Below are 11994 nucleotides of genomic sequence, written 5' to 3'. Positions count from 1 at the left end.
TATATACAGTAAAAGAATATATTAACAAACAGGTATGTTTCTATATTCTTTGAACATTACCTATGACTTGAATCTATTCTTTTTTAATTGTACTAGCTGAACCTGCGCTGTCTACACAGCGTATCATTCACATATGAATCCCCTTGTTATTCCTCACAACATCTGTACATGTTCCTTTACAAACACAAGTGAAAGACGTCTTGATTAAAAAAAATTAGCAAGAGATACTATAAAGGGTAGATTTTTAAATTATTTTTTCAATATCTGTTACCGTTTGCAAGATTTGAGCCTACTTCCGGTTGGAGTTTTTAATTCATGTATGATCAGTGTTTTCTTTCTTCTTGCATGCAGTATGTAATAAGCAAATACATTACACACACAATTAATTATAATGTCAGTGATATATGGTATTCATTGGGCAAAACACTCCAAACAAGAAAGATTCAACGTAGAGTGGAGAAATGGTTATCTTTAGTTTTTCATTATCATTTGGCCATGAAAGAAACGCCTGAGAGGTATGCAACCTCCGTATACAATTATGTGGTGTTGGAATGTATAATGTGTAGGATATGATGCATTAGTTTGTTTCTTCTAATTTCAACACTTCCAGTGTACAAGTAAAAATGTAATAAAGAAATAATGGCCATGTTTTTTTAAAAAAATATTCAATTAGAACTGGACAATCTACATAAAATTTGCAATCGATCAGTGAAAACGCCATCTTCCTAGAGCCTATAGTTTCCGAGATCTCATTGTCGAAAGGATTGGCCACAAACATATAAACGTCAACAAACGTATAGTTTAAAAGAACTCCAAAGATGGCAGCACAACTCATTTGCATTGATTTTCGAAAAGGCTTACTAAAATACAAAGGCTTTGAACAATAATTAAAAAAAAAATAAACTCTACGAAAAACGGGCTTATTTAAATAATTTATTTAAAGTACAAATACTTTAAAATATTTGTCTTTATTAAACGTGAAATCACAAATAGCCGTAAATGGAAGGTTTGAAATCCAAAATTAAAGGTTGGAGCTCAGGCGCTTTTGTGCATACATCTATAAACGTCGCCACAGGGTTGAACCTTCACGCTCTCCAGCTCCTCTTCCAGTGAGATGCGAAAACTGTCAAATCTACAATGATTACAACACTGTAAATTGCAAAAATCAGCCAGTCTGTGGACATTGCACAGAACCACATCCTACGCGCCTCTGCACCAACCTTCAACAGCCACCTGAATGCCCCACATGCCATGAACAACATCCGGCCTATAGTTATAAGGGCAAGAATAAACCTCAACCTGATCAACAACATCCTGATTTAGTCGTACCGCTCCGGATGCCAGACTCTCCACCTAAAACCGATCTTCAAACCACTGATCCAGTTACCATCCAGCAGCTTCTTCAATTTCTCACGCTCGCCTTACAAAATATTCATCCTTTTCAACGCAATCATATTCTACAACAACTTACCAAAGCTGCTAAATCAGTCTTCAATGTCAACTTCTACGCCACCTATACCAACAATTACGTTCATTTTCATACATCCCGTCAAGAAACAACTGTTTAACCTACCCGTCATTATGGATTTAGTCTTCCTTTTCATGAATATTCGCTCCTTACCTACCAACAAAACCCTTTTCGAAGCACTGTTACTCGAAGAACACGTATCTGTATTTTTGCTGAATGAGACCTTTCTCACCAAGTCTACCGTATGTAATATTCCTCGCTACACACTAACTCGTCATGACAATACAGCTCCTGCATTACGGGCCAATGGGGGAGTAGCAATTGGCTTTCGCAATCACATACCATCTCGCCATCACATTTGTCCTGTTCCACACCTCCCTGAGCATATCATCATAACATTGTACTTCAAGTCAATCATCATCACTTTTGCTACTATCTATGTTCGACCCGGTCACCCTATCCCACTTGAATTTTTCAGTCATATTTCTAATACCTATAAACATTTCATCATTCTCGCCGATATAAACTTTCATAGTCGCACTCCGAATGAACGCACACGCTTTACAGACCATATCACCACTCACACTACCGGCATCATACATACTCTACCATCTGCTACTAGACCTGTGTCCAATACCACTCCCGACATCGCCATCACCTCAAATACACTTGCTGCTAACAGTACATTCACAGTTCTTGACCTTCTTGGTAGTGACCACGCCCCGGTCAAACTTCCATATCATTTTGGCACCACTCGTTCACATACTGTACTTCCTCCACTACGAACCCCTCGCTTTGATAAAGCCAATTGGAATCAATATCGCACATATCTTACCCATGCTGTCGCAGCTCTCCACCCTCCTACATCGTCTGACGAGCTATCTGCCCACGTTTCTACTATCACATCTGAGATTACCCGTGCATCCGAATTATTCATCCCAACTTCTAGCTCCACTCCATACCAACCTAAATTACCTCCGCACTACCTAGCTCAGATCAAACGCTCTCGTCAAGCATATCGTGACTACGTCCGGACACGAAATCCCGAAGCACTACGTCTTCACAATCAGCTCCAACGTTCCGTAAAAAACTATATTGAAGCGTACAAAAAGCGCCAATGGATTAAAACTTGTAACACTCCTGCAGACACAGCACATCCATCACGTTACTGGAAACGTTTCAATGCGCTTTGTGGTAAATTCAGCAAAACGTCTTACCCCCTCATCATCAACAACAATCAAGCCGCTTCTGATCAGGACAAGGCGAATGCGTTTGCCGACTACCTCCAAGACATCTTCACCCCTCAACCCTCTGATCATATTTTTTCTCATCCAGTCGATAAAGTCAACACAGCGAGTCATCTCTTCCAACCTAGTGTTAGCCATACATTACCGCCCAATGAACTCACTTCTCCCATTACTGTTGCCGATATCACTTCCGTTGTCCGGACTAAACGAAACTCTGCTCCAGGTTTTGATTCAATTACATATCGCCATATCAAGGAAAGTCCGCCGTCACTACTCCTTTTATTAGCCTCTATCTTCACTTTCATCCTTCGAACAGGCTTTTTTCCTGCCGAGTGGAAGATGTCTAAAACGCTCATGTTCCTAAAACCGAAAAAAACACCCAGTGCTGTATCTTCCTATCGCCCTATACAACTCACTTCAACTTTTAGCAAAGTACTTGAACGCATTCTAGTCAATAGGCTCCACCCTTATCTCAGTGCACGCAGTCTCATCCCATCTTTCCAAGCCGGTTTTCGCCCGTCATACTCCATCAATGATCAGCTCCAACGCCTAAGCACCCTTATCACAAATCATTATAATTCTGTACGCCCATCCTGTCTTGTGCTTTTTGACCTAGAAAAAGCATTTGACAAAGTCTGGCATCTCGCCCTCATCTTCAAACTCATCAAACTTAAACTACCAACATCATACATCCGTTTCGTCTATCACTTCTTGGTTTGCCGCATTACATATGTTCATATTAACAATCATTTATCTCATCCAATCTTTCTACACTCAGGTGTCCCTCAAGGATCAGCTTTGTCCCCCTTACTCTACTTGCTATTCGTTTCCGACTTTCCAACTCTGCCCGCAGACGTACATATCTTTCAATATGCCGATGATACCGCCTTCCTTGCACTCGGCCGTACTATTAGACACATCAACCTAATATTGCAGGAATCAATTGATCGTTTCTCTCAGTGGTGTCGAAAATGGAAGCTCACTATAAATGCTTCAAAAACTCAAGCCATAGTATTTCTTCCACCACGCACACGCTCCAGAATTCACAGAAATCCATCACTTCTCTCTCTCTCTCCATACAGAATTCGCCAATTCGTCTCAGCAGAACAGTAACTTATCTCGGCATTATATTTGATCAACATCTTACTTGGACTCCTCATCTGAACTACGTTAAAACTAAAGTCTATAACCGCCTAAATCTCCTAAAACGTCTGACAGGCACGACATGGGGACTTACATCGCACCTCGTTCTAAACACGTATAAGGTTTTTCTCCGTCCCGTCCTGACCTATGGGTTCACCGCCTGGATATCAGCTCCACCTTCGTTCTACTTCAAACTCGCAACCTTCGAGCGCCATGCCTTTCGTATCGCTCATCGTATTTCTCTTCCCAGTCCGACTCGTTACTTGTACTCTCTCATAACCTTTCCTACATTGCTTTATCACATTGAAACTCTACGCCAAAACTTCATCACCATTCGCTACCAGCAAGAACAATCACTGCTTTTCGAAACTATGCATCACCTCGCCCTCTCATCTGTTCGCCCCCGATACTACCATCTCCCACTCAATTTACTCTTCATACTCTATTGCTATACCCTACCGCCTAATCATCCAGACTTAGCACTTGTGCACGATCACCGCCTTCATGTCCATCTTCCGCATATCTACCCGTCATATCAAGCACAGTAACCCCTCTGTCATCTAACAGGGCCTCCTCTGTCTACATTGGCCTAGCGTCGCCCCTAGGCAGAAGATAACCCGCATTTGTCTTTATTAACAGTACCTATGTGTTGTGGCGTGCATCGCACCTCATTTCATACCTCATATTCATTTATACACATTAGCATTATTTCCACAATAATGTTTTGTATCGTTGTAATCATCATAATTGTATTTATAACTATATATAATTTTGTTAATTACCTCACCTCTAAAATGATTATAGTCGCAAAGACTATAATGACCCAGCATATACAGTAATAAATAAAGTAACATCTCTTAGCCCACCGACTATAACCTTAAATTCCTTAATTTCCATTCCATCCCTTTCCTTAAAGAGGGTGTAGCCCTCTACAGGGTAGCTAGCCCAAGGGCTAGCAAAAAAAAGCGCCTTTGTTGCTATTGTAGCATTTTAATAGATAGATTGAGTATTTATCTTCATTATTTCGAGTTACATTCTAGTACCTATTTAAATGCCTATTTTTGAAATGTTAAGTGCCTATTTGCCTGTCTATTTTCCAGGTTTTTAATGCTTAAACATCCGGTCTCTAGTTATAATACTCGTCTCGGCTCGAATTTAGAAAAGTACTTCTCATCTCGTTTTCGAGACGAGAAGAGAAATTTTTCGTCTGATTGATAACACTAGGGACAATAGATTGATAGATTGATAACACTAGATTGATAGCAACAATATTCATTAATATTAAATTGGTGTGAAAGAAGACCTGATTTATGCTGATTTTAGAGAACTGAGGACTTTTAGAATGACTGCATTTCTAAAATCAACATATGAACAAGGTATTCATCATCTTCGAAAGAAATTTTTTTGAAATATTAGATTTGTATTAGCAAGCGAAAACTATGGAACTATTATACGAACAATGTTTAATAATAACGTGATGATTGTCCTACTTCTTTCCTTTATTAAGAGTAAGTTATCGACGGATCACAATATTTTGCTAAACGTAAACAAGGATTTTTTTAAGAAATGACGAAGAAGAAATCGATTTTTGAATAAGATTGTGAGTTTTCGAAGAGACAATAAGTAACAGAGTTTTATTCTTAAAATATTTGTATTAATTGAGGAAGTTTTATGCGGAAGGGTAGGATTAAGATCGCGACCAAGCAGATAAGTAAATGAGTGTTATGCTCTAACATTTTTCATTATTTCTTTTTCATTTTAAACAATTTTACTTTTAAGCATATTACTAGTTTGATTGAAACTTTAAGTTACTTAGAACAATTTATACATGTCTTGCGCCACTACCCCCATTCTTTTTTACAATTTTTAGTGTTAACAATTTTATTTACAATCAGCGATTCATCCTCATGGACAGGCCATTTTTGTTACAGGTCATGCTGTAACTTTTAAATCAATTCCAATATTAAAATAATGTTAGTGATATAATCGACATGGCTTTGTAGTTTCGACTATAATCATACGTTTGCACGTGCTTTCTCCAGCTCTACAAGAAACCTCACTTTTGTAGTAGTATTCATCAAATAAGCAAACTTAGCAGGTTACAAGAGCGAAGCTATTTTATCTACAATACATATGGCAGGGTGCAAAATTTCCGGTCGCCATTGGCGATTAGAAACTTAGAGCTGGCGATAGTGTTCAGAAGGAATGGTTTCTGCCTAAACTCACAGGGCTGCGAAGTTTCTGTTTCGCACTAGAATAATTGTCACTGAGTGAGAGAAAACACTGATTGTGAAGTCTTCACAACTGATATGGGAAAGACTTCATAATGTTGTAATTCGCCTTCTTTCCCACCCTCAATCGAAATATGAGATTCCCAAATTTGCTTCCAATGGTCACATGTTGTGCAGTTTTACCTGTGAGTACTGCTTCGTGTGAGAGGCTTCAGCACTCTGAACAGAGTTAAGACTGCCTCAGCAATTCACTTAAGACTGATACACTGGATGATTTGCTAACAATTTTCATCAATGGCCCTTTACTTAAGGACTTTGATCCGAAAACTGCAATCGACAACTGGAATTCAGTGCAGAGAGAGAGAGAAAGAGAGAGCGTTACATAAACATGAAGTCTTAAGGTAAGATATTTTTTAACATGTATATGTTCTCCAATTCCAAATTGATTATCCCGAATCTAATTGTCTGGTTTTGAAATTTTATGCCTTGATGTAATCTCTTTCTTTGTCAAACCAAAGGCCGTAAGGGGAGGTGGGAACTCTCATAATTTGTATGTGAGAGAAACTGGCGACCATCATTTTTGGATTGGCGAGTGCGTCTGACTTTGAAATTTTGCGCTCTGCATATGGAATCTCTTCCTTTTGAATGTTGAAAATGAAAGGCTATCCAGTCTCTGAGTAATTTTCATTACAATCGGCACGATAATGTCTTTGATGGGGTTACCGTAACTTCCGATAAGCCCCGCCACGCTATACCTACGGATATACTAAGTAAGAGAAAGAAACTGAACCTAATTTAATCTAACCTAATCTAATCTAACCAAAATCTAACCTAACTATTCATAAGTCATTATTGTCATATTGAAAACCTGGTGGGGAGTGACGAAATAAATACCATTTCATTTAACATTGGACAATGTTGCTTTTTCATTTAATATTGGGCGCCTTACTAATGTGGAGCAAAAATAGTTAGCGCAATTGAAAAAATCCAGCATTTTAGTTTGCAAATCGCCTATTTCCAACAATTTTCTTCTCTTTCCATTTTTCGTACCTTATCTTTGCCCATAACAGAATTGGTCTTTAGTTCCGGACTTTTGATACATCCTGTATATTACATTCTAGAATTGAATGCTTATAGATTACATTCTAAGCTAAAGAAAGATCATAACAAAAATAAAATTATCAACACCGTTAAATTATACTTCCTACGAAGTCTGAAATTATGGTATAGAAGTTTAACGCAACTAAAAATAGAACTATTAATTGATTCGTGTGCAAATTTGCCTTGAATTTTTAAATTTCACTTTCACAAGGCATGTATATATATATATATATATATATATATATATATATATATATATATATATATATATATATATATATATATATATATATATATATATATATATATCCCTAAGCATTTTTTATAACTGCAACATTTTGTCATTAATCTTTTCCTTTATTCAAACTGAAAGTAGCGATCTTCCTTCATTGACAAGCTGTCAACGTTTGCAGTTATCCGTTGATATATGAAGTATCTACCATAGGAGCCACTTATCACGAAGTTTGTCGTAGCTTGTCTTTCTATTGTCATTTTACTAGCCTTGTGAAATACCACTTTATCTTGTAGTTATTATTGTGCGTTGCTTAAAAAAGTTAATATAATTATCATTAAGACTCGGCTTTCCCTGACTTCGCGTATTTTTAACCTCACATCTTTTTACGTATCTAATCTAATATAAATAAAATTACGAGTTTGTGTGAAAAACTTAAACGTGTTACAGTTTCGCCAACTATCTACTTTTTAGACTTCCTAAGACTCTATGAATAAAATAAAAAAAATGTCAATGATAAAAGACAGCTTTTGAGATCCCTTACATCTGATTGGCTATTTTCAACCAATTCCGCCAATTAGAGTGCAGTTCACTCTAAACAATCCAAAAGGTAAACAAACTCTTTAAACTACCTTCCCCCTATTGTAAGCTACTAAAACGTAAACTAATTGCTTAATTTGCGTTCCTCCCTTGTTTTGACTTATACATAAAAGCTTGTCGTGTAGCAATCTGAAATAATCCCTTATAACTAGACGAACTGTTATGTTAAGTCCTGCGAGAGATTTGTAACTTGTGTAATAATTTCTTCGAATACACGTGCTTTTAGATTTCTTTGATATCCTCAAATGGTGAACACCTTTTTCCATGGGCGCCCGATGGGAAGGCAGGGGTCGCCCCCCTGGCTCACAAAAATGTATACGTAATATAGCAAACCACGTATATTAAATACCAGATATACCCAATGTGATACAGCAACCATGCAGATGCCCCTCCCTAGAAAATTTGCTTCGGACGCCCGTACTTCTTTCTGATTTCTTTCTTATGCCATAAACGCATTGAATCTAAACTTATGCTTTGTATCATTTTAACATGATTTTTTAAATTATATTAGAATCATAGACAAAGGTGGAGCTACTCTAAATATTTAGTTTTCCCCTTGATAGAGTCAATGTATTCATAGAAATTAATTCAAAAATATAATATTAGAAAAAACATACAAAAGATTTTTAATGTAATGAGTGCATTTTCACGTATTAAATTCAGGTAGAGCGAAATTTTTCATAGTACATTTTATTAGGTTCTAAATCACATTAGCATGGAACAAGTTAAAAGAGAGAGAACCTTATGTTCTTCCATTATCTTAGTATAAACGAATCGGTGACCCATAGGCCAGTTAATAGATCGAATCGGTCGCTCATAGGTCAGTTAACAGTTCCTGTCACTAATAGGACTGTCGCAAGTGGGAAGACACCCCTTGGTCCAGGCCCCAGACCAAGACAAAGTGTTTTTTTTTTTTTTTTTTTCAAAATTAGAACCATGGGGGACTCAGAAGGGGCGCTTACCGGGAAAGTAGTACAAAATGACCGATATTAGTGCGAATTCATAGTTTTCACGGTCGCACACATCAATGGTGTAACTCCGATCGCATTAACTTCGAAATTCACCGCATTCAGCTACGGGCCGGGGATCACCTGCGGGGGGGGGGGTTACCGGGATATGTAAAAGTAGAAGAAAATGACCGATATTTTTTCTTTCCTTGCTCAGTTTGTTTATATTGATATTTTATCTGACCCATGCGTAAAACGGATATTTCAGGTAGTTAAACATAAACACATTAAGGAATATGTTGTGATCGACGCTTCACACAGATTAATTATATTTGTGCAGTACAAAATAGCTTTGTAAACTTCTTAATAAATTGTTATTCTTAGGAACTTTTTGTTGAATAAGTATTGTTGTGGGTCATTCTGTCATATTTTAAGGCATACTTTGCCATTTTAAGGGCATAAGGGCATGTATATTTTTATAGTTTCTAAGTCAAAGAAGTCCTAGTCTTAATCATCATAGATATTGTGTCATTATTAGACTATCACTTGTTGGAAACATAAACTTCCATGCACCATAGCTCTCAGCCAACGTCTTTGTCTAACTACGTTTATCAATTATAACCTTTTTTTCTTCCGTTTCACCGTAAAGAACAGAATTATTCCTCAATGTCCATCCAAGTCACTCTTCCTCTTTATTTTTAATTACTTTCATTGTTGCTCAAGTTCTCTCACTATTCCGAGCTATTCCACTATTCTGTTGAAGCTATAATCTCTCAAAATTCCATGCGAATATAAGTAATCTTGTCCACTTAAGTCTTGCATCGTTCCTATCTTATATGGTTTAACATTAAGCGGTTTATCCATTATCTTGTATGTCGTAATTACGCTTTAATTCTGCAGCTTTTGTTCGGAGAATATTTAGTGCGGTTGAGGACGCACTCCTTCACCAATTCAATCGTTCTCATGTTGGCTGCAGAACAACCACTACACGGTAAATCAGCGACAGTTGTAGTTTCCTTGCAGTTCTCAAATGATCTTGTAGAGGAAGAGGCTTAAGTGGGACCTTCTTCACACATATACTCTACTAACATGTATTTTTCTCTATACATTTACTCGTTCTTCTACGTCCTTCCTTTACGCTCTTTCCTTTTTTCATCGAACATTTCCAATTTTTTTTCGCACCCTTTAGTCCTGTACAACTGGCTATTAAGCCCTCTTCTATTGTCTAAACTTCTCTCCCGACTTTGACCTTCTCTCGATCTTGGCATTATCATTTCCTGATTGGCGTTCTTTTACCATATCATTTTCATTACTTTGTAGATTTTCTATTACTTTTTCCTACATTTCTTACCTTTTTTTCTACTAATTATATCTTTACATTGTACAAGTTTTACAACCCTTGTTCAAAGGCTTTGCAGAAAGAACATAAATCGGGGTTGTTTCTCTTATACTTCCAGAAAGTGCGGCTGACATGAATTTGTTTACGCAGGCGGAAAGAGCTGTCAATGATTAAATTATTCCACTGTAATAAGAATTAGGAGAAAGTAGTCGTAATCGTAATTTTCCTTTTGAATCAACCTCATAGTCCATAACATTGAGATTTGTCCTTGTGTCCTTGAAAACTAAATTTCCTGGCCAAGTTCCACTGTCCTAATTCATAAATATCGTGATATTATTTTAGATTTCGTTTTTCAAACATCAAACGAGGTATTTTAAAGAAACGATCTTTCAATAGCATTATTGATTTTATTTCAATGCTCTGAATCACGCGTTCTATGCTGACCTTTAATGACCTTAAACGCAAGCAATTTGTCTTAACAATTTACTTGGACTAAGTAACACGCTAAGAAAGAGATCCATTAATATGTTAAGAATGTAGAAAAAATACTATTTATTGCTAATGTATTTAACATCTAAATATATAATTTGGAGTCTTCATAATACATGCATAACTAACGCATACAGATGACACATGTCGAATAATTTCATACACAAATCAGGGGCGTCATTTGGGAAGGGGAGGGGATAATTGTTTATACATTTTAACCAATAGTATAATAATATACTAATGAAAGATAAGTCGATGTATTTGGGATAGTCTTATCCCTCTCCATGGCCGCCCGAAGAAAATTTGTAGGGGAGGCTCTATTACATTTGGTACTTTTCAATTCTATTGAAAATCTTTTTTTTAAAAAAGTAATACATTTTCGTGAGTCGGGGGGGGGGGGCTCGGGCCCCACTTTGTCCTTCCCTTGGGGGCACCCATGTCCCTCCCCCCAAACAAAACCTGAAACAGCAAATGTTGAGATGGTCGCTTACAGGGTTCTCAGAAGTAAACGAGAAATATATTTTCCCAAACATGATATTACAAATGAAGGTATCTGTGAAATTGTTTTTTGTACAGGACAAAAATTAATCTGATGCTATATATATATCCTTTCCTTACCTTTCGGAGTTATAGGTTGCCGAAAACATGAAAAAGTGAACTTTAAAGATTCATAGCTCCAATACTATGGGACTTACTGTAGTCAGGTCAAGACTTCAGTTAGGGACTAATAAATGCTCTATTCAAATATCCATGATTCAGAATCTTGCGGTACTTCCGCAACAATTTTTATAGAGCTAGTTGGAGAGAACTTCAAATTATATGCTCGTAGCCAAACTCCCTCTATAAAAATCGTTGCGTGAGTACCGCATGACTCTGAAAAATGTACTTTTTGATAGGGCTAAGTGAAGTCTTGACCCGACTAGGGTAGGTCTCATAGTATTGGAGCTATAGACCTTTAAAGTTAATTTTTCCATGTTTTCGGAGCCTATAAATCCGAAAGGAAGTATTTGTGCACCCAAGTTGGTCTATATTTTTGTCTTATCCTGGTGTCAGGAATCACGTCACAAACTTTGTCGTTGTTGTTTTGAAATGCCCTACATATATATACACAAGAAGAATACAAATACCCGTTCTTCGCACGGGAAGAATATGTTTCATTCTGGTCATAAAGTACTAATGGGGGCTGAATTTGGATTT

At 37.1% G+C, this 11994-nt stretch overlaps 1 protein-coding gene across 1 annotated transcript; it reads left to right on the top strand.

Moving 5' to 3' along the window:
• The first annotated feature begins 1581 nt into the window (after positions 1–1581).
• Positions 1582–10025, top strand: LOC145677863 (uncharacterized). Its single transcript, XM_081748160.1, has 2 exons — positions 1582–2844; positions 9870–10025. The coding sequence occupies exons 1-2, from the start codon at positions 1582–1584 to the stop codon at positions 10023–10025; spliced, it is 1419 nt and encodes a 472-aa protein (XP_081604286.1).
• The last annotated feature ends 1969 nt before the right edge of the window (positions 10026–11994 follow it).

This window comes from Thermobia domestica, unplaced genomic scaffold (assembly GCF_964235325.1).
Source record: "Thermobia domestica unplaced genomic scaffold, izTheDome1.hap1.1 HAP1_SCAFFOLD_1498, whole genome shotgun sequence".
Classification (NCBI taxonomy): Eukaryota; Metazoa; Arthropoda; class Insecta; order Zygentoma; family Lepismatidae; genus Thermobia; species Thermobia domestica.
This window is presented reverse-complemented; position numbering and strand designations above follow the sequence as displayed.

Coding starts and splice junctions, on each gene's coding strand:
- LOC145677863 (XM_081748160.1), top strand. CDS start 1,582: ATGGATTTAGTCTTCCTTTTCATGAATATTCGCTCCTTACCTACCAAC. Junction 2,845..9,869: donor GTCATCTCTTCCAACCTAGT/GTTAGCCATACA, acceptor TTAATTCTGCAG/CTTTTGTTCGGAGAATATTT.